The sequence below is a fragment of the Cetorhinus maximus genome, chromosome 9, assembly GCF_964194155.1.
Source record: "Cetorhinus maximus chromosome 9, sCetMax3.hap1.1, whole genome shotgun sequence".
Taxonomy (NCBI): domain Eukaryota; kingdom Metazoa; phylum Chordata; class Chondrichthyes; order Lamniformes; family Cetorhinidae; genus Cetorhinus; species Cetorhinus maximus.
Window position 1 is genome coordinate 95,570,481 of NC_135887.1, and position 24,093 is coordinate 95,594,573.

At 39.3% G+C, this 24,093-nt stretch overlaps 1 protein-coding gene across 7 annotated transcripts in view; it reads left to right on the plus strand.

Moving 5' to 3' along the window:
- mob2a (MOB kinase activator 2a) overlaps window positions 1-24,093 on the plus strand; it is a 226,302-nt gene that overhangs the window by 175,198 nt on the left and 27,011 nt on the right. For 5 of the 7 annotated variants that reach the window (XM_078549141.1, XM_078549136.1, XM_078549140.1 and 2 more), the window contains 2 exons: window positions 19,550-19,710; window positions 23,300-23,393. In XM_078549141.1, coding sequence (XP_078405267.1) covers window positions 19,550-19,710; window positions 23,300-23,393 — 255 coding nt within the window. Of the gene's footprint in view, window positions 1-12,718; window positions 12,875-19,152; window positions 19,227-19,549; window positions 19,711-23,299; window positions 23,394-24,093 lie in introns of those variants that run through there. The other 2 variants (XM_078549137.1, XM_078549138.1) reach the window with 2 other exon arrangements.

Consider the following 24,093-nt stretch of genomic DNA (forward strand, 5'->3'; position numbering starts at 1 on the left):
TTTCTACACTGCTGGGCAGATAGCAGTGTTGTAGCTGTACTAGAACAGCTTAGCTTGGGGCTCAGCTAGTTTTAGAACACAAGTCTTCTGTACTGCTGCATGGGATGTTGTCATGTCCCATAGCCTTTGCTGTATCCAGTGCCTTCAGCCATTTTTTAATATCACATGGTATTAATAATTGGCTGAATACTTGCATCTGTGATGTTGGGCTCCCCCGTCATTGAAGATGGGGATATGTGTGGGGTCTCCTCCTCCAGTTAGTTGTTTCATTGTCCACCATTCACAACTGGATGTACAGGACTTCAGAGCTTAGATCTGATCAGTTGGTTACGGGATGGTTTAATTCTGTTCATTGAAAGCTGTTTCCACTGTTTGGCGGCATGCATGTGTTATAGCTTCACCAGGTTAGCACCTCATTTTAGGTACGCCTCGTGCTGTTCCTGGTATGTCCTCGTACACTCAGTGAACCAGAAATTGGTTCCTTGGCTTGATGGTAATGATAGAGAGAGGCATATGTTGAGCCATGAGGTTACAGATTGTGGTTGAATACGGTTCTGTTACTGATGGCCCTCAGCACCTCAAATGCCCGGTTTTGAGCTGCTGGACCGGTTCTGAATCTATCCTATTTATTATGGTGTCACACAACATGGTCAGTATCCTCAGTGTGAAGATGGAACTTCATGCCCACAAGGACGGTGTGGTGGCTACTCCCACCAATTCTGTCATGGATGTATCTGCAACAGTTAAATTGGTGAAGGTCAGATGAAGCAGGTTTTCCCTTGTTGGTTCTTTCACCAGCTGCTGCAGGCCCAGTCTGGCAAATATGTCCTTCAAGGCTCAGTCAGTAGTGGTGCAACCAAACCACTCTTGGTGATGTCCATCCAAGTACATTCTGTGCCTTGTCTACCCTCACTACTGCTCTGCTTCCGAATAAGGAGGAGTACTGATTTATTAACTGAGGGAGGGTAGTAGGATGTACTCAGCAGGAGTTTTCCTTGCCCATGTCTGACTTGATGCCCATGAGAGTTCATGGGGTCCAGTATCAAATGTTGACGACTACTAGGGCAACCTGCCTGACTGCATACCACCACCTTTGCTGGGTGTACCCTGCCAATGGGGCAGCACATACCCAGGAATGGTGATGGAGGATTCTGGGGCATTGGTGAGACTGACTGACTGACTGACTGACTGACTATGTCAGGCTTTTGCTTGACTAGTTTTGTGGGAGAGTTCTCCCAATTTTGGCCCAAGTCCCCAGGAGGATTTTGCAGGGTTGATTGGCCAGGGTGTGCTTTCATTGTTTCTAGTGCTTAAGTTGATGCTGAGCTATTGGCCTGGTTTTATTCTGTCTCGACTTTTCTGTAATGGTTCGGTGCAACTGAGCGGCTTGCTGGGCCATTTCAGGGGCATTTAAGAGTCGAGACATTGCCATGGGTCTGGTGTCTCATGTAGGCCAGATAAGGATGGCAGATTTCCTTCCCTAAAGGACATTAATGAACCAGATTGGTTTTTATGACAATCCAGTAGTTTCATGGCCACCTAAAGGACATTAATGAACCAGATTGGTTTTTATGACAATCCAGTAGTTTCATGGCCACCATTACTGACACACATATTCCAGATTTATTGATTATTTGAATTTAAATTCCACTAGTTGCTGTGGTGGGATTGACCTCATGCCCTGAGAGCATTCTGGGTTATTAGTCAATTAAAATTACCACTACACCACCATCCCCTTAAAGGTGAGATGAGAGTGATTGCCCTTGATATCGAGGCAACATTTTACCAAGTGTGGGATCGAGAAGCCCCAGCAAAATTGAAGCCATTGGGAATCGTTGGGGGAGGGAACTCTTCAATGGTTGGAGTCATACCTCACCCAAAGGAAGATAGTTGTGGTTGTTGGAGCATTTCAGCCCCAGGACATCACTGCAGGAATTCCTCATGGTATATCCTAGGTCCATCCATCTTTCATCATTGACCTTCCCTCCATCATGAGCTCAAACATGGGGATGTTCGCAGATGTTTATACAGAGTTCAGCACCATTCGTAACTCCTCAGGTAGCCAGGTAGTTAGCGTTTATATGCAGCAAGATCTGGACAACATTCAGGCTCGAGCTGATAAGTGGCAAGTAACATTCATGTCACAAGTGCCAAGCAATGACCATCTCCAACAAAAGAGAATGTAACTATCTAACCTTGACACTCAATGGCATTACCATCGCTGAATCCCCCACCATTGACATCATGGGAGTTACCATCAACCAGAAACCTAGCTGGACTAGCTATTTAAATATTGTGGCTATAAGAGCAGCTCAGAGGCTGGGAATTCTCTGATGGGTAACTCATTTCCTGACTCCCCAAAACCCTGTCAAACATCTACAAGGCACAAGCCGGGAGTGTGATGGAATACTCTCCACTTTCCTGAATGAATGCAGCTCCAACAACACAAGAAGCTTGACACCATCCAAGACAAAGCAGCCTGCTTGATGAGCACCCCAGCCCCAGCACACAGTGGCAGCAGTGTGTACAAGTTGCACTGCAGCAACTTGCCAAGTTTCCTTCAACACCTTCCAAACCCACATTCCAGCCTAAATGTTGTAAAGATAGGTTGACGTACACCCATACCCACTTTTGTAAGTACTTTAAATTTGCTAGTCAGTCAGTCAGTCAACCGATATCTTGCATTGACTCCCCTGGCGTTGGCAGTTGTATTCCAGTGGAGATGAATGAAATGTAGCTACAAAGTAAAAGTTTTAAGTGGAGAGTGTTTAACACAATGCTAACTTATTTGCAGATTATTACTGGAATCACAATATAAGCAAATAAAATGCTCAATGTGCAACAGGTCTTTAGGTATTCGAGAAAAGACAGGATAATATTTCAGGTAGAAACCATTTTTCAGTACTTGGAGGAAGGTGGTGGGATTGTACAAAGTGGCTGTCAAGTCTGCCTATTTAACAGTGAGTACACTTGAAAATACTGAATTGTGAAGTGTCTTTGGTGGTTCAGAGAGAAAGGTTAATAAAGTCCTTCGATAATTCTTTGCTGAGAAGTGAAGAAATTGCCTAAGATTCTTACTTTTGTTGTCTTGTGGTAGTCCCAGTGGAATCCATGATTGTGGGAGCATTGAACGAGGGATTGTATTCAACTCTCCATATTAAAATAACCTGCTGCTAATCATATGCAGGCTCATATGTGGAGAGTGGCCTTGTCAGACCCATATTGCAGGATGAACTATGGTAGTATCTTGCGCAGTTGTGGGTAGTGGTTGGTGGCATGGATTTATGTTCGAGTAATATGAAGTAAGATGATATAGGCAAAGGTTAGAAAGAATTGATAGCTTGGGAAAAGCTGGTAAAGCCAAATCTAATATGTGATGTGCTTTATGTATACTGTAAAATGATGCAACCCCAAATACTTCTAAGCTAATGTCTCCCTCTGAATTTGTCAAATGCCAGCATTATTGCATAAATCCATTCAATATTTATTGTATTTTAGCCTTCATGATCCCATTTATTAAAACTCCATTTGTAATACATTCTGTAGTATGATAGCAAAATGTTAAGAGCTGTTGCAGTTATATCCAAATAATTCATGGAATAATCTAGTTTAGAGCTAACTTTGTTTCATACTCAGGCACTCAAGTGTTAATGCTGATGTGTGATTTGATAATTTTTAGATCAAATTATTATACAGTTTTGTTTGCACCTATGTTGGGGTGCAGTTACCTGTTTTTTAACCCTGCCACATGATGAAAGACCTACGTTGTTAGAAGTAACTGAAATCCATCTACAGTATTCGGAAGCATTGCACACAAATAGTCACGTGTTTGAAGATGTAGGCGAAAACAACCATTTGAAGGCAAGGAAACCTAGATGTACCTGTGCTTGCAATATTTGTTGAAGTTGTAACAAAGTCGAGAAATGACTTGTGTACTTATTAATTCCAAAGATGCGTTGAATTGGCTTTAACACTGTTGGCTTTAACACTGAAACAAATGCTGAATTGCGCAAAATTTGTCCCTATATTTCCTCCGCGAACTACTGACTGTTGCTAGGGCACGATCAGTTACCCTACCTTGTTTATTAATAGGGCTGTTCTTCAGGCAATAGCAGCCTATTCCATCATGTGATGCATCTCAAATGTGACTAATCCATTTCCTTACCCAGTCCTCCTTTGCCTTCATGTTCCCTAACAAAGGGAAGCGCTTTGATAGCAATCCTACTTTTTTTTACTTTTTCTTTCTCCTGTATTGCTAAATTTCAAGTCTCTTATAACATAACAGGTTTCCAATCTATTCTGATGGATATCACTGACGAGAAATGATTGCATTGAATCAAGTTCAGTATGCCAACAAATATTGTGCAATACATTCACTTAAGTTGTTGCCTTTTCACACTCCAACCTGAGAAATCAGATGGCACAGATAGAAAGCTTTTCTGTATAGGCAGCGAATCTCTAACAGTAATTAAAATTTGTTAAACTATTGGAAATAATGCAAAAATATTAAGTCACAGAAATGCTAAGTACTATAAAAAGGAATTATCCGTTTTACTTAAACTTGCCTTGTTTGTATGTAGAATGATGTTTATAATATTTTTGTACCTCACCACTGCAACATGAAATATGCTAGTTGTGCAGTTGTTGGTTATTTGTGTTGCAGGGTAAAAAATTGTTGGACTGCCAACATAGTGCTAGTGAATTTAATAAAAAGTGCGGCATGTGTTAGTTATTTGAAGAATGAAACCCCTTAAGTAATATATTGCTTCCTGAAACTGTGCACAGCTTGGGATTGAAGGTGTAAGATCCAACAGCAAACATGCTTTTGTCCAAACATCCTTTCTGAAAAAATAACGATGTGCAAATTTCACATTTGAAAGTGGTATGGCTACATCAATTACAATCATCCAATCATATCCATTTAAAAATTATTTTGAGGAGTAAGAGGCTCCTGCTTGAGTGGTTTTATTTTCTCCTCCACAACCACTGCTTCCCCCATCCCCCGGCCGCCCCCTCCATATCATGCATTTCCATCAACCATTGAAGACCAATCAGCACCTGTCTGGAAATCTTTCTAAAGGAAGAAGACTTGGTGATACGGTGTGCTACATTGCTCATTTTGTAAAATGAATAGTTGTCCCTTGGTATTTTGGTTTTAAATCGAGTATTCTTGAAGACTGCAAAGTGGAAATGGAGAGAAAGTATTTTCAAAGCTGTTGTGTAGACTATGCTTCCACTGATGACACAGCTACACAATGGAAGCTGCTCATTTCAGTGTGATATGGATTTGCATGTAAAACGTTGGATTTTTTTTTGAGTAACAAGACTTCAACAATTGATGGATGGGTGAGGGTGGTCGAGGAAATAAAGCCACTCATGGCTGGAGTCTCCTACTCCTCAAAGTAACTTTTAAATAGATATGATTGGCATGGCAACATCAGTTACACTTCCAAATGTGAAATTTACACATCGTTATTTTTTTCAGAAAGGAAAATGGGTGCTGCCCTGGTACCTTCATTCAACATCTTGGGGTAACTCAAATGTTTGAACACAGCACGTTAGCTACTGGATCTTGCACTGTTAATCCTAAGCTATGCACAAGTATATTAATTAAGGGGTTTCATTCCTCAAATAACTGACACATGCTTCACGTTTTATTAAATTCACTAGCATGATGCAGGCAATCCAATAATTTTATGCCCTGCAACATACATGACCAACTACTGCACAACTGGCATATTTTATGTTGCAGTGGTGAGATCAAATTATAAACACCATTTTATATACAAACAGAACATGTTTTGCATTAAGTAAAATGGATATATTCCTTTTTACACTTAACATTTCTGCTACTTAAGTAAGATTTTATTGAAAATGAGAATTTGGGGCAGTCTCCTTTTCCATTAATGCCCCTCAATCTGGAGGGGAATACATCCACCCATGAGTTTCTGCAAAGCCAATGTGATGACTCTTTAGCATTACTTGATTCATTCTATTGTGGCTAATAAATGAAAGTCAGCATGGATTTGCTGAAGGCAAAGAGTGCTCAACAAGATTTGATTTTTTTTGAAGAGAGGGCAGATGAGGGCACTATGATTAATGTTGTGGATATGGATTATCAAAAGGCATTTGACGATGTACCACATAATAATAGATGCTTAAAAGTCCTTGGAATTAATAACCATTGCCAGCCTAGCTAGGGGACAGAAAGCGGAGAGTAGTGTTGAACAGTTAGTTTTCAGACCAGAGATAAGTATACAGTGATGTTTCCCAGGGGCTGGTATTAAGAATACTGCTCTTTTTGATATATATTGATGGCCTAAGTTTGTGGAAGACACAGAACTCGGCAATGTAGTTAATAATGATGAGGATAGTAACAGACATGAGGAGGGTATTGATGGGCAAATACATGGTGAAATTTAACAATGTTTCATTAATTTTGATCATCATGAGGAGAAGCAATATAAACAAATAGCCCTCTGTTATGCGGAGAAACTGGAGAATCTGGAATTGTTCGTTCTACTTTGAGAAGGTTACCAAAGGTTTTGATAGAGGTGTTCAAAATCATGAATGGATTTGGTAGAATAACTAAAGAGAAACTACTTCCAGCAACAATACCCTAACCAGAAAACATAGACCTAAGGTGATAGGCAAGACCTAAGGTGATAGGCAAAAGAACTAGAGGTGATATGAATTTTTTTTTATACAGCAAATTGTCGTGACCTGGAATGCATTGCCTGAAAGGGTGGTGGAAGCAAACTGAATTGGATAAATGTTGGAAAGGAAAAATATATAATTTGACAGCTCTTTCAATGAGCCAACTCAGGCACGATGGGCCAAGTGACCTTCTCTGCTGTGTCACTCTGATTCTGCGCGCACTTGCTTCACCTGAAGGGGCAACTTGTTCTAAGCTTAAAATAGAAGAATGCAGACAATCAGGCAGATTGAGTTCATAGGTAGCTCTGGAGTTTGAGGTTATTGGACTTGCCAACCATGCTGTTGCACTGCCCACAGCTTTCTGAAAAATTACATTTGAATTCCAAAAACTACAGAGTAGTACACTTAGAGTATTGTGCTGCTTGTGGTGTTTGTTTCATTTTTACTCTTGTATGGTTTGTATCAGTTTACCTTAACTTTAGACCACTGTGTTGCCTTGAGCAAGTTTCTGCTGGCTGTGTTTACACAGAGGGAGAAAAAGCTGAAAGAAGCCAGTTCATGCGTGGTTCTTTATGAAATACATTTTTTTTAAATCAATTCCTGTTTCAACCTGTCTGGTTGAGTAGTTTAGACAGATGTGAGCTTGAGCATGTCCTGGCATGACTGTACTATGCACACTCTGTTCTTCACAAAAAATGCACTGTCTGACTTAAAAAATAGAAAGTAGGAGTTCTCTTGAATGAAACCATCCTATTGAACTGCAATCCTAGCAGTACAACGATACATACCCTCTAGCACATAGTGATGCATATTGCGCAAAGAATTTCCTAATTGAAAAAATAATACAGTCCTGAGTGAAGAACTCACAAGCTAGTGTTAAAAATGCTAGAATCCCATGTAATAAAAATTGTATTTGACTAACTTCAGCTGCTGTAAATCAGTGACCCTAGTAATTAATTGTGTTCCACTTTAGGCCCTCCTGTTTCATGACTTTTGACTGAATAAATATAAATTATATAAATATAAACTCAATTTTAGTCTGTTTGAAGACTTTAGGAATTTTTTTTCTTTGACAGCTGTATATCACACCTAAACACCAGTGCAGAAGAATGAAATGCTTAATTTTTAGCCCTTCCCCGAAAACAAATTATCCAGGAGTAAGGTTCAATGAAAATTGGCAGCCTGAAGGATATTGAGGTAACAGCCATCAGTCTGAGCAATTCTAAACTTTATAGGCCCAAGGAGTGAGAGAAATGGGGTATTCAGGAAGTGTTGAAGCAATGGAGGTGATTGAGGAGATGGTTTGAAGGTGAGATGAGTAATAAAGAATCAGAGTTTGTGTGGAAGCTGAGCTGTAAAAGAATAGTCATTAATGCAGGATTTAATGTTGAATGCATTTGGGGTATCAGAAGAAATGGTGGGCAGATAGAGTTAGGTAATGGCACGAAAGCTGTACCTGAAGGTAGTGTTGCTAAAGGGGCTAAATATTGATGAGGAAGAGGAGAGATCCAAGAAAAGATCTTTGTACTGGGGTACCCAGGATGTGATGACCGAAGGGCCCCATCATATTTATCAACTTTGTGATGGTCTCTATGCTGTCAGACTGCTTATTCATGTGAATTGGTTTTAATTTCCTGCCATTCAACATCGCAAGCAGCTACAATTTATGTAGTGCCCTGTGCTAGCGAAAGGGGATGGGAACGGTGGGGTAAGGAGCCTGGATTTCTACTCTTGATTTAGTGATCCCCTCTGGAACATGCATGTATGTGAACACCATGAAGAAAAGATCTGGATCAGATTCACCCCATAATGCAATGGCTTGCAGGAGTGTGGTAAAAACGAGCAACTTGATAGTGCCTTGAATACAATTTTAAAAAAAGCTTCACCGGATCAAGCCACATAAGGAGATATTCGATCAGGTGACTAAAAGCCAGAGATGGGTTGAGGAAAGTGAGATAGAGAAGCAGTGAGATTTACAGAAGGAATTCCAGAGCTCAAGGCCTAGACAGCTGAAGGCACAGCCACTAAAGGTTGAGCAATTAAAATCGGGAATGTGCCTAGCGGCCAGAATTAGATGAGTGCTGAAAGTTGAGAGACTGGAAGAGATTGCAGAGGTAGGGAGGGGCAAGGCAATGGAGCAATTAGAAAACAAGGATAAGAATTCTAAAATCTTGACCTGTAGCCAATGTAATTTCATGAACACGAGGTGATAGGCGAAAGAGGCTGGGTGTGAGTTAAGACACAAGTAGCTGAGTTTTAGATGACCTCAAGGTTACTGAAGGTAAAACGTGGGAGACCAGCCAGGAGTGTGTTGGAACAATTGAGTTTCAAGGTAACAAATGGACGAATGAGACTTTCAGCAGCAGATGAGCTAAGCTAGGGCAAAAGTCGGACAACATTATGGAGGTGGAGGTTGGCAGTCCTTCTGATGCAGTGGTTGAATGACATCAAGGTTGCAAACTGTCTGGTTTGGTCTCAGACTGTTACCAGGGAGAGCAATGGAGTTGGTAGCTAGGGAACACACACAATAAATGACTTTCTGTCAATTGTGAGTAGGCTTGGATAGTAGTGCAGCTATATGCCCAGTACAGCCTTATCCCATTTTACAGCCACCATGTGATAGTGATTGTTGCAATTGGCTGTGGTCCCTGTCATTCCCTTTTGGTTTAATAGCCGGGCGATAAGAATAGTTCAGTTCAGTGGTCAACAACAACTTATATAGCACCTTTTAATGTAGTAAAACATCCTAAGGCACTTCACAGGAGCATTATAAAAAAAATTTGACATGCCACATAAGAAATTAGGGCAGATGACTAATAGCTTGGTCAAAGAAGTAGACTTTTAAGGAGTGTCTTAAAGGAGGAGGGAGAAGTAGAGAGGTGAAAAGGTTCAGGGAGGGAATTTCAGAGCTTGGTACGTGGAGCCCAGAAAGCTGAAGGCATGGCTGCCAATGGTGGAGTGATTACATTTGATAAAAGCTTCAGAGACCAGAATTGGAGACACACAGATATGAGGTTTCTTTGCTCTTGCCCAAGATTTTTTCCCCAAGCACCCAAACTAATTTCCTTTTGAAGAGAAAATTACTTATAATTTAAAAGTACTGAAGCTGCCCACCTTTGAAGAAACCATTATCTGCTATTTTTTTTTATCCTTGCTCTGCATTCATTTCCTTATTGGCACCAGGCCTTATGTATATCCTGCCTGATCTTTCAGCTTCAATGAAAACTGGAAGTGTCTAAACTACTGGAGAACTCAATCTAGGTAGATGTGAAATCATATGCCCTGAGAAATACTAAATTTCCATTTCTTTGTAATTGACAAGGTGCATTGCAATGAAATCGCGCAATGTCGTGCATTCGCTTGTTTGGAAAAAGCCTCCAGGAAATCCTTTTTCAAAGAAGACATTGATCGTGCCATATGCATGGCTTTTCCAACTCCCAAGTTCACATGAGTAGAAGTTTACTGTATTGTTACCCTCTATCAGTGAAACTGCATAACAGTTCCTAAAGTCTTTTCTGTTTCTGCTACATAATGCGAGAAATGGATGTTTTTAAAAATATTTTTGGGGAATATTGTGATATTCTGTGGAAAAGACTCTGATTACAGTGTGTGTGTGATTGCGAGATTTCATTAAACTGGGCAGAGATTAATAGGAAACAAGTTGTCTGGAGAGGTTGAAACATGAAACGGATAGAGGTATTCGGTTTGAGGTACAGGTAAATAGGTTAAATCTAGCATTTGCATTCTCAGATAAGTTGCGAGTTTGAATATCAAAGGGAAGTCAGAGGTAACAAGAAACATGTTTGCATCATGCAGGAGTTCCATAGGTAAATAGAAAGGGGTGTTATATTTTATTCACTCGAAACCGGAGATAAGATAGAGACATGAAAGATTTTATTTTTGGACGGTATATTTGGAAGGATTGGAGTTCCAAGAGGTGAGAGAGCAATGGAACCTGAGATGAAAAGGGGGGAAAATATATTTTGGAATTACTGTGGAGCTGAGAGATATAGCTAGGATAGCAGTTGAACTGTTGAGGTAGCAGCTGGAGCTGTTGAGTTGGGAGCTATTAGCTCTGGGCTGGGAGGCAGTGTCATTTGAATCAGCCATCCAGTCGAGCCAGAAAAGTCTTGGGCTGCAAAAAGCAGTTTTATTCTGAAGTTTGGTTTTCCACAGCAGAGTGGGAATGAATTACAGGTCATGTGGTATACCTTTATCGAAGCGACAGCAGCTTGCCTTGGATAATACTGGATTTCTTCTAGTTACACATATGAGGGAGTGTTGTTTGGAAGATGTTTACTTGTGGGTCTGACAAAATGGAGAGTCTTTTCGGGGAAATGCTTGCAAGGCTAACCTTAATTTCTCAACTGTAATCTTAAGTGCTTAAGTTTTCTTTTATTCTTGTCAGTAAAACTTTTAATTTTTAAAATCCAAAAAGTGTTACAGGACCTCTTATTGCTGAGATCAATACGTTTTCCAGTTTTCAGAATACAAAAGAAAAAGATATCGTCCATAAGACAAGTTTCCGTCTGGGATTTGGTTTGCACAGCAAATAACACCGCTGTGGTCATGACAATGAACCATAGAAATGTTACGACATGGAAAGAAGCCATTCGGCCCATTGTGTTTCCCGCCCCAGCAGCTCCAGGGACTAAGTACAGAAGGGGAAATAGTTAACCAGAGAGCAGGGTGGGCAGCCGGCCGGAAAGGAGAGCCCCCCGCTTGGTAGTAAGGGTGCAGTTTGCAGCAGTCTTCCCCAGCCGCTCCAGGGACTAAGTTCAGAAGGGGAAATAGTTAACCAGTGAGCAGGCAGGGCAGCCGGCTGGTAAGGAGAGCCCCCCGCCCGGTAGTAAGGGTGCAGTTTGCAGCAGTCTTCCGCTGGCTGAAAAAAAAACTAGCCGCCCATTCTAATCCCACCTTCCAGCACCTGGCCTGTAGCCTTGCAGGCTACAGCACTTAAGGTGTAGATACACTTTTAAATGAGTTACGGGTTTCTGCTTCAACCTCAATTCACGCAGCAAGTTCCAGACTCCTACCACCCTCTGGGTGAAAAGGTTTTTCCTAATATCCCCTCTTATCTTTCTACCAAACACCTTAAATCTGTGCCCCCAGTAATTGACCTCTCAACTTGGGGAAGCAAGTCTTCCCTGTCTACCCTATCAAGTCACAAATGGTCAAGCTTTGGGAAGTCACCAGTCCATCACAAGCTTACATACAAGCCAAGAGTTGGGCACTTGTACTGAAGGCAAATCTACAACATGACTTTCCTGAGTTTTGTTTTTGTTCAGAATAAAACCAGCTCTAATATCTGCTGTTGGATTGATTTGAAAATTCCAAATTGAAATTGAATCAGGTCATTGAAAATATTTGAGGTAAAACTGTTTTCTTAATTGCATGTGTGCAATATATACTCATGATTCCACATCTTGGATGTGGTTTTATGAATTAATTTGTTGCTTAGTTGAATGTCGTCAGGTTACACTCACTTTGTGGGTTTATAATTTTGATGTGATCAATTTTAAACGTAGAATTGTGGCTTTGCTCTACATGGCAAGTTACCAACATGACATGGAGAGATAAGATGCTGAATAGAGGTTATTAGTTTAACTTCTCTACATTGATGTGTATTTTAGCAAAAGTTGTCACACGCTATGCTTGTACATCTGATTACAGATTGACATTAGAGCAACAAAGCTGTTCACCTTTTTGGTTGAAAAGTAGGGGAGGAGAAACAGACTGAAAAAAAGTTGGAGGGAGGGAGTAAGAAATCTTGGTGGAAAAGTGACTGCAAAAGTCTAGTCACAAAATGATTAGACGTGGGAAGGGTACTGATGCAGAAGTTGGTTACTACTTCTGGTGTATTAAATTCAAAACAGCTGTTTTCAATCATACGCCTGAAGTTTTTCTTTCTCTTTGTAGACACTCCCTAGATTTATGGTCCTAGCTGTTGATGAAATCAGTGAATTACTTGTCCTTTCATGCCAGATCCAAGCATCTCTTCTGATTGGATGAAAGCGAAGGTTGTTTGAAGCTCAATGCTGATGTGAATGTGGGTTTGACTAGTTTGAGCTGTAGAGAGACAAAGGAGGACTGAAGGCTGAGAAACTATCATGGTGGGAGATTATTTAAACCATAGTGAAGATAGGTCATTACTTGGACAACAGAAAACAGGAGTGTGTTACAAGATGGTTCTACAAGCCATGAGAAAAGTCCTGAGGTAGAGGCACACTTACTTTTTGTAAAGCACTAAGGGTCTGGAGGAAGGAAAAATATGGTAAAGATTGTTATAGTTTGTTATTTCTTCTCTATTAGCTGATGTCATTATAACTAACCTAAGCAAGTGACTAGATATTATTCCGTAAAATGCTTTTTTTTTTTTAACCCTTATCCATTCCCAAAGACACAGCAGTTTTCCAGATGATAACGAATTTGCAAATTATATAAATTGGTGTGATGAATGTTTAACTGGAGTCAGTAACATTTTTGAGTTTGCTGTAGTAAGATGTAAGCATCACACACCGCAAGTAAGTATGCTGTGCATTTTTCTTTGCATCAAGTATGAATTGGCCCCCTGAACCATTGTTTTGGATGATACTATGGAAAACTGTTGGGTCAACAAGTGAAGGAAAATAGTTAAATGGTGCAGTAAATATTTAACTTCCCCACTAGAAGTGCCTTATAAGTTGTCAGTTCATTAAGTCATAATACTAAAGCTTTAGTGTTTCAGTCTAGATTGAACAGTAACATTTAATTGTGTGGCTATACCTGCAATAGTATGGAGACTATGTTGACAGCAGGGGAGCCTGCACACTGCAACAGCTAGCATTTAGTTATTGAGGCTCTGGAGAGTATCTGAGAGATTGAAGTTCACTTTTCAGCTTGTGCCCGTGAACTGCATGTTGAAAATCTCCAAAATAGGTTGAGCTTGATCTTGGGCAGTTGAAATCACAACTATCAGTTGCATCTGATTTTGTTGAACTTATTTTGTTGGATAGTTTCTTATGTCTTACTATCTCCAGAATTTAAGTAATCCAGCATTTCTGCAGAAATAGCAGGTCTGTTCTAAGTATGCTAGGTCAGATCAATTTGGAAGCAGTTTAGTGCTTGCTTTATGTCACTTTGGTAAAAGTTAAGTATTTGATTTATGCTGCTTGAAGTATCAATCTTGAATCTATAAAAATTTGAAACTTGGGTGCGGAGCTTGGTGTTCGTGAGGCAAAGTCAATAAACATGCTTGCTACAGGCTAAGCGAAATGATCAAACTGCAAGCATTTACCTCAGTACCCTGACTCTACCTGGGAACAATTTGAAGTGTTGTGTGCCTTATAGTGGGCTTACTGACTACATGACCTGTGAATGACTGCATTGTATTCACCAAAACCACACAATCCTTCTCCATGAATTAAGCTTCTGTACTTTACATTTTGTGTGAACGCTTTGTTACTGAATCTTTGAGTGAGCCAAATATTATTCCCAAATTTGCTCAGCAACTTTGGCTAAGTTCATAAATGCACTATTAGTGCAGAAGTACAGCTATTGTAAATATAACATTAAAACTTGTGTAACATTAGTTTGGACATCGGCCATATTTCTGAGTGGTGGCAGGATTACTTAATATAAACAGTTTCATTTAAATTTTGGTTTGGAAGACTGTTAATGCGGTTCCATCAATCAGCATGGGGCAGAGGGTTGATTTATACAGGCAGATTTAAAGAGGTGTTCTACCAGATGGTAACCTTTATTTTCCTGCTTGAAATCCTGCATTATGCATTGCTATATATTCTCATTGTCCAGTACTCTGGTAAATGGAATTGTGATAATTGAAATCTTTTTCAATACCATATCCACATTTAAGGGTCAAACTGCTCTAAATTCATTTCGCTTTAACCCTGATAAGGCTTTCCTATTCCTTCATTACTTAAAGAAAGTTGTGTGCACAGATAGGGTTCTCAGCAGCTGTCTTCACACCTGCAGCAGGACTGAAGGTTCTCCTCATTATATGAAGGGCAAGGTTTGTTTGATTACAAGATTTATTACCCGTTCAGAGCTTGGCGTTCTGGCTACCATTGTAGTAACTAGCTGTGACTGATTTATTGGATCAATAAAATATACTGTCAGAAGTTATCTTATGTAAATGGTGTAACCATTGGCCTGCAGTCAAAACCTTTGCAGCATCATGTATAAGCCTTTGTGCACTGAATAGAAGCCTGCAGCTTGTAAAATATTTGCTTTCTTTCATGGAATATTTTGGGTTAAGAAAATGAATGTTACAGAATACCATACACAGCATAATTTTAAGGACTTGTCCATGTTGCCATATTTTCTATAGTGTCATTTGAATTTTGGGTTTAAAGGCATTCTATATTTCCATGTTGATGCTGTATTCGTAACGAGATTAATTTCAAAGGTATCCAATTTTTAATCTACCTTAGTACTAATATGCAATTTGCAACAAAACTTTCTTAGTACAAACCTGTGATGCATGAAGTTGCTAGGCTAAGTATACCCCTTTCTTAAAAATCTATTTGCAAAAGTATTTGTGTTGGCACAATGCTGAAACTGCTTTGCGGTCCCATGGAACATGAGTTAAATTGAATGTCATGGCCTGGATTGATTCCAAAGCAGAGTAAGGTATGTTCCTCCATCGTGCTTTGCTCAATTTCGTTCCATTGTCATTATCAAACCTTGTTGCTGGATTCAGGTTGTTTCCCCTGTTAACTGTAGCGTTGGTGCAAAACTGTTGGGCTTGTACTAATCCTAGAGTTGTAGTATGAATGCACTCTTAGACACTTATGTTCACATTGTGCACCCCCTTCCTTTCACTCCATAAAATACCTAATTACTCAAATTAGGCAAAGTGGAAAATTTAACCGTGAACGAATTGTCAAATAATTTTAAGAATAAACTCTACAAAATTGCAAGTTCTCATTATCAAAATTCAGTCTACTATATGTTAGTGTCCAATCATTTTCTTAACTGATAGAGCACTTAGCCAGCAGAATACATTCTCACGGTTTCACAGTGCTGTTCTTTGACTGGTTTTGGATCTGTTAAACACAGATTGACTTCATTTGACTCGAGAACAAAGTAGTAATACTGCCATTATCAATGGGTTCAGGGCTTGAGGTGGCCAAAGATAGCTTCATAAATTCTGTAAGGTACAATTAAACGTCATGATTGTTTACACTTTATCTTCATGATACCAAGGGGGAATAAATAAAATGTAGCTACTACCATAATAGTAATTCAAACCATCTAGAAAATTCCAATTGCATCAAAATAAGGCAGCTGATCATAGGATGGCACACATGCTAGTGTTGCCAATAGTGCTGGTATAACAGTTTTACAATACTGCATGCAGATAGAAAATTTGCATTTGTATATAAGTAAAGTCAAACACCAATTCCATAAGCCTGGAAGTAGTGTTCCTTGCTGCCTGAGGGAGAATGTTATGTACAATCCTCAGGATTGGTGGGCTTATTTTGAAAATTGAAATTGACCTTATCCTCATTTCTGCCCCTCCCCATTCCAATTTTTTGAGGGCTGTGTTTGCAGTGATGGGTTGGTTACATTTGAAGATTTGATATTGAGCTGAAATAGATTTTGGTTAATCTTGTAATGCTATATGATAAACACTTGGTTAACCTCTACCAAGGATTATATAGGATAAGATGCAGCTGGCTGCGATTTACAAAGCAGTTTATGAAGACTCTCAAAACGGCTTTGAGTATTCTGAGTCAGCTGCCAAACATGGATTGTTTAGATCAATGTGTTAAAGTAAGCTGCTTTATCTTTGTTTTAAAAATAAGTTTGTGGTACAAGTATGTTGGATACATCAGCTGAAAATGCAGCTCTCTGTAATAGGGACTAAATGAAAAATCTTTTATAAAGAATACACCATGAACTATCATTTGTGCATTGTGGGTTGTTGCATATGTTACTTAAAATGACCTGTAACAGTTGACCAGTTATGGTTCTTCAGAAATATGTGAACTCTGTAGTACCTTCAAGATGCATTTTGATGAAGTTACAGCTGCATGTTAAAATGACTGCTTTGCCTTTCCAGCACATACATCCCTCTGCATCAGCTCAAGATTTGATCTTGCATCATCCATGGCAGACCCTGGAAATGTTAAGCAGAGATTACCTATTAAGGAAAAGATTTTTGTGGGAATAGGGTGAAAAAGGCATCTGGCAGTATTACTGTTTTTTGTCCTTGTATAAACTGGACAGGAAAAACAGTGTGCATTGCCAGAAAAATGTTATTCCCTAAAATGCTAATGCCTGGTATGAACAACTGGATGATGCCCAAAATTGTCATACGATGGCAAGTAAATGAATGAAGATTAGCTGTACATATATGTTCCGAGTTAATTAGTGCTGCATATGATTGTGGTCGGGAGCCACTTCAAGAGATCGCTATTCACTTTTCAGTGACTGACCTCACCAAGAGGATCCATCACTCCATTAGAATATTTTTCTTCCTTCTGCCTCCCTCTTTTCTCCCCCCCTCCCCAAACATCTTTTTTAGAAGTGGGAGATAGCCACTTCTCACCTTATCACACCCCTGCCTCACCAGCATACCTTTCACGATTCATAGGATTAGCTGCAACTTGGCAGTTTTCTTCCTGGCCAGTCAAGTGACAGTGTAGGGTGTTTGCTGAAGTTTATGGCCACTGGGGTGCATTCATTCTACAGAAATTATTAACACTGTTGCAAATAGTTTCCTTCCCAATTTTATGAAAGTTACTAAAACATCTACTTTGAAAAAAGCATTATGTGCTTATCTGGAATGAGGCCTGCACACTTTACCTTTATTGGACCCAAATAGGCCCATAAAGTGCCAGCCCACCTGGAGGTTGTGGGTTCAGTTTCAACCCAGGGTGTGAGCATGTCAACTAGGTTGACGATGCAGTGTAGTACTAAGGAATGTTGCATTATTCAAGATGCCATCCTTCAGATGAGATGTGAAGTAAGGATCCATCTGTTCATTCTTATAGTTCAGTTGGGTGTACTCGAACAGCTTATTTCCCCTGAATCCTGGCCAACATTCCACCCTCAAAATTGATCAGCAGGTTGTTCATCTTTTTTACTGTTTGGGGCAACATAATTTGGAACTAGTGTGCATGAAGTACTTTGGGAAGTTTCTGAAACATGAGATGATTTATAAATGAATGTCTTGTTTAGTTAGCAAAAGGAAATTGTCCTTTCCTCCTTTACCATATGTAGAATTAATAGTTTGCAGTCTACTTCTCAGCTCAAAGTTGCTAAATTTGAATTGTCATAATCTACAAAAGTCTTCCTGTGCTGTTTTATTTAAATTGGCTAATTATACCATTGGGTCATATTTTTTTTTAAGGAAAAAATTGGTCCTAGTTAATAGATTCTATTTCCTTTCCAATGGGATAGAATTTTAAGGGAACTATCTGGGTCATTGATAAAAAATTTCAGGTGATACTGATACCCAAGCCAAAAACTCTTTTTTAATTTATAAATGCACAGCACTACTGGATATTTGTGATTCTAAATGCGAAGGGCTCCTGATCTTGGTTTAACTTTTGGAGAGAATCAAGCCAGAGAAAATGGGTCTAACTATCTGTTATTAGATTCAGGCTCTAGCAGTTGGCTCAAACTGTAATGGAAGAGCCTTGGGAGCAGGTTGTGCTCTGCTGTGAAGGGAATTGAATGAAATGGGATGCCTGTACAAGATGGTTACTTAAATAAGAAATTGGATTTCAGTAGTTTGGGTTTTCTGCTGGCAGTCTTCTTGTACTGTACAATTAAACATTGTTTAGCTAATTGTGCCTGGAGTCTTTACCATTTGATCAATTTCAGTGGGATCAGTACCAGATGATTTCCTTCAAAACTTGAATTGAATTGTTTGCAAGTAAATAGAAAAAAAAATGGAAATAACTTGGTTAAAGTATGAATGTTTTATTTGAATTTTGGGCAATTTCCTGCAGTTATTCAAATAAAATTGCATTAAGGAGTGTTGCTTCCTGTATGTGCAGCATTCATGATGTCTCATAGCACTGTATTACCATTGGAATTTACAGTATTATACTTAAATACAAGATAAATTTCAATCTTCACCTTATATGCATTTGATTGCACACTGATAAATATAGTGGCCAGGTATATTTCAAGCTTGACAATAGAACTTTATCCACATGGAAAGGATGAACTTTTTGTGTACTGCAAATATAGAATAGAATGGATGGAAAGATGATTAAACAATTGCTGCAAAACAGCACCTGAATCACCAAATTTTTTGCAGCTGGGTGTGAGGAAGAGATTAATTTAGATAAAGACTTGTGATTCACATTGTAAAATATACATCATCGGTTGGACTTTTACAAGATTATGGAGGAATTATGCTTAAAGTAGCTTCTATACTAATGTATTATATCTTGGCCATAGAACATTACAACTTTACTGTCATTCTTGTGAACTGGGCATCTTTGAAGTGCAAGGCAATAGGCTAAGATTGAATTATGTAAATGGTTAAAAATGCTGGAATTTACTTGCCAATCAGTTCAGGATCAGATGCAATGCTGGAGTTCAACATGGTATATAACCTTTCCATTTGAATTATGATAAAGCAGGAAGTGGGGAAGGGAAAACTGGTCTTAGCATAGCGTGATTATTGTTTGGTGTTTTCTGGGAATGGGATATTATCTTGGTTGGCATCGCTCCCCATTCCCATGCTCATTTTGTTTTCCTTTAGATTTCATTGTCTTGCGCAACACTGTGTAGCATGTTGAATTTCCTTTGTGATATTTATGTAAATGGTATGAATGTTTGAGACTACAGACTAAATGGTACACATTGTCGAATTGAAACTTGTCCAATCCAGTCCCATTCAACTACTCTTTTGTTTGTTTTCTTATAGGAAGTCAAAGACTAAGCCAAACGGTAAAAAAACAGCAGCAGAGGAGAAGAAATTGTATCTGGAGCCTGAATATACCAAAGCAAGAATAACAGATTTCAACTTTAAAGAGCTGGTGACTTTGCCACGTGAAATTGACCTGAATGAATGGCTAGCTAGCAATAGTAAGTTCCTATTCAGTAAGATACTAATATATTTTTAATACTAATACATTTTTAAGTCTTACTCCATGTTTACAAAAGTGAAGAAGAGTGGGAGGAGGCTTGTGTGGAACATAAACATAGGTAGGGACCAGTTGGGCTGAATGGGCTGTTTCTGTGCTGTACGTCTTATATAATAATTAAGCTGGATTATAATCAGAAAACAAACAAGGTTGTCCTTCATGATAACCCTCCTGTGCAGCAAAACAGCTCATGGTGCTTTTGTGCTGGACCCTATTTTTAACATCAAAAGAAAAACTGTATAGCTAGAGCAGTAGCATGTTGAACTCCAGCATTGCATGTGATCCTGACCTGCTTGGCAAGCAAATTCCAGCATTTTTAACCATTTATATTATTCAATTTTAGCCTATTGCCTTGCACTGCACAGAAACCCAGTTCACAAGATTGACAGTAAAGTTGTAATGTTCTATAACTAAGGTATAATACATTAGTACAGTTGTTACTTAAGCTCAAATTACTTCAGAGCAGCCAACTCACATAATTCCTTCATAATCTTGTAAACGTCCAACTGGTGATGCACATTTTACAATGTGGATCACAAGTCTTTATCTAAATCGATCTCTTCCTTGTGCACTAGCTGAAAAATTTAGTGATTCAGGTGCTGTTCTGCAGCAATTGTTTCATAATCTTGTTCCATCCACTCAATATTTGCAATACAGAAAAAAATCTGAACATAATGAGATCCTTACAGTCAGATCTTCTCCTAATGGAGTTTGATCCCTGGTTTGCTGATCTCGTCTGGGTCAGTGATAGTGCATTAGTGCATCTGCAGTTATGCAGAAGAAAATCAACTTAAGCATGTAAGAAATAGGAGCCGGAGTAGACCAAACGACTCTTTGGGCCTGCTCAACAATTAGTATGATCGTTTCTGATCTTCAATTTAACTCCACTTTCCATCTCTCACTCCATATCACATGACTCTTGAGTCCAAATCTGTCAATCTCTACCCTAAATATATTCAGTGATGGAGCAGCCACAACCCTCTGGGGTACAGAATTCCAAAGATTCACAATCATTGGAGTGAAGAAATTCTTCCTCCTCTCAGTCCTAAATGATTGGCCCCTTATCTTGAGATTCTGGGCTCCTCTTCCCCAACCAGGGGAATAACTTCTGTGGCTCTTCTGCCTTGTCAAGACTTTTCAGAATCTTGTATGTTTCAATGAGAGTGCCTCTCATTCTTCTAGACTCCAATAATATAAGCCCAATTTACTCAGCCTCTTATCATTGGACAATACATTCGTCCCAAGGATCAATCTAGTGAACCTAAGTGGTACTGCCTCCAATACAATAAATCCTTCCTTAAACATGGAGATCAAAACTGTGCACAATATTCCAAGTGTGGTCTCACCAAAGCCCTGTACAATTGTAGCAAGACTTATTCTTGCACTCAGTCCCTTTCAAGTAACACTCCACACAAAGGCCAATGTGCCATTTGCCTTCCTAATTGCTTGCTGTATCTGCATGCTAACCTTGTGTTCCTGTATGAGTATACTCAAGTCTCTCTGAACATCAACATTTCCAAGTTTTATGTCCTTTTTAAAAAAAAACTTTGCTAGTGTAAACACCAAAGTTAAGAATTTCACACTTCCCCACATTATACTCCATCTGCCATCTTGCTGCCCACTCACTTAACCTGACTGTATGCCTTTGCAGATTCTGTGTCTTCCTCACAGCTTGCATTCCCACCACCCCTAGCTTTGTATCATCAGCAAACTTGGATTTTTAAAAATTTATTCATTCATAGGATGTGGGTGTCACTGGCTAGGTCAGCATTTATTGCCCTTGAGAAGGTGGCGGTGAGCTGCCTTCTTGAACTACTGCAGTCCATGGAGGGTAGGTACACCCACAGTGCTGTTAGCAGTGGAATTCTAGGATTTTAATCCAGCAACACTGAAGGAATGGTGATATACTTCTAAGCCAGGATGGTGTGAGAGTTGGAGGGGAACACGCAGGTGGTGGTGTTCCCATGTATTTGCTGCCCTCGTCCTTCTAGGTCATGGGTTTGGAATATGCTATCAAAGGAGCCTTAGCGAGTTGCTGCATTGCATCCTGTAGATGGTACACACTGCTGCCGCTGTGCGTCGGTGATGGAGGGAGTGAATGTTGAAGGTAGTGGGCAGGGTGCTAATCAAGTGGGCTGGGTTGTGTCAAGCTTCTTGAGTGTTGTTGGAGCTGCACTCATTCAGGCAAGTGGAGAGTATTCCATGACACTCCTGTCATATGCCTTGTATATGGACGACAAGCTTTGGGGAGTCAGGAGGGAGCTACTCGCTGCAGAATTCCTAGCCTCTGACTTTCTCTTATAGCCACAGTATTTATATGGCTGGTCCAGTTTAGTTTCTGGTTAAGCATAACCCCAGGATGATAGTGGGGGATTCAGCGATGGTAATTCCCTTGATTGTCAAGGGGAAATCGTTAGGTTCTGTCCTGTTGGAGATGGTCATTGCCTGGCACTTGTGTGGCGCGAATGTTACTTGACACTTATCAGCCCAAGCCTGAATATTGTCTCAGATCTTGCTGCATTTGGACATGGACTGCTGCTTCTTTTGCTTCTCTTTGTCTGTCATCAATATAGATTGTAAATAGCTAAGGCCTCAGCACTTAGTTTGGGGCACTGCACTAGTTACAACCTGCCAACTTCAAAATGCCCCAATTATCCCTACTATTCATTCCTGTTCATTAACCAATCCTCTATCATGCTAATGTTTTGCCCCCTACTCCATGGGCTCTTTCCTTGGTATTAATCTTTTGTGTGGCACTTTATCAAATGCCTTTTGGAAATTTTTCAACACAATTTCACTTTTGTAAAATCATGTTGACCAGTGTTTCCATCCTGAAGGTGTGTGAAAATTGTGCTTACCTCTGCTGCTGGTGATTGCATTGTCTGGTGACTGACTATCCACAGGCTCACATGCATCATTGCCACGTAGTTTCCGTACCGGAGGTGTCCAGCACCATACACCAGCAAAGCGTTGATACCATCAGGACAAAGGGAAGAAAATTGGCAAGGGAAAATTACCTATGTGAGCACACTGTAGTAATATTCACAGTATCAACACAACTTTACAGTGCAGCAGCCCATCGTATACCCAAAGTGCCCATCTATTCCTCCTTTCCCTACCAGCTTTTACATTTTTTTACCCCTTCCCTAAATGACACTTTCTGATTCAATTTTCATTAAAATATCTGGCCTCAGACATAATTTTTAAAGCTAGAATTTTAGTGAAAATGTTATTCAGTAGTTTGTTTACGTTTTGGAGTTAAATGCGAAAGAACTTGCATCGTGTACAAACTCCTAACCTGTTTGCAATGCCATCTGTTGTTCACTGGAGACATTTGACTATTTCACATCAATTAGTAGGTAATGATGAAAGCTTAAAACATGATCATTGTTTATCCAATCTTATTTTTATTGCTTTGTATATAATGCATCTTCAATTGATTTACAATCATTTTTGGTAAATTCTATGCTTTGTAATGCCAAACATAAATGTCATCATGTAATATTTTTCTTTTCCTCTTGATTCTTTAGCAACAACGTTCTTCAACCATATAAACCTACAGTACAGCACCATCTCTGAGTTCTGCACTGGAGATACATGTCAAACGATGACTGTGTGTAATACGTAAGTGTAATGTGGGTCAGGGAACAGACTATAATGTCCATTGAAATATTTGTATAAGTGTTGGCACTCAAAAAATCTCTCATATCTGCATGAATATTTAATGACATCACATGTCTTTGTCTTCCAATTAGCTGAAGTACTATTTACTTCACATTATTTAAATTTAAAATCATATGGTGACATAATGGAAAGATAGCAGTAGATGCTAGCATTAACTTGGCACTGGCCAAACCTTTGTTATTACAGTTATTTTTCAATACAATAATTGGTTAATTATGATTCTGTGCATATGGTGAGATTAACTTGGAGTAATATGTGAGGAAAAGGACCCGTAACGCTCTGCATTTTGTGAATGTTAACTTCTGTAACAGTAGAATAGATGACATCAATGATGTCAGTCTCTAGTAGTTTATATCCATATTTATATTTTCAAAAAATAGCTTTAAAACAGTTATTGTAAATGTTGAATTGAGACTGTAGCATTATCTTTGCTGGAGTAAGATTCATTGTAATACAATGGCTGATTACACAAAAGGGGAGTTACTCCCAAATGTTCTGACTTAGCAGCCACAAAAAGTACAAAATTAGTCTGCGATTTTAAAAGTAAACATTAACTTGAACTACTTAATGCAATGCTTGTAATTGACAGAAAATGTGAAAGCTTAGTCACAGTTGTCTCTTAACTGCACAAAACATGACA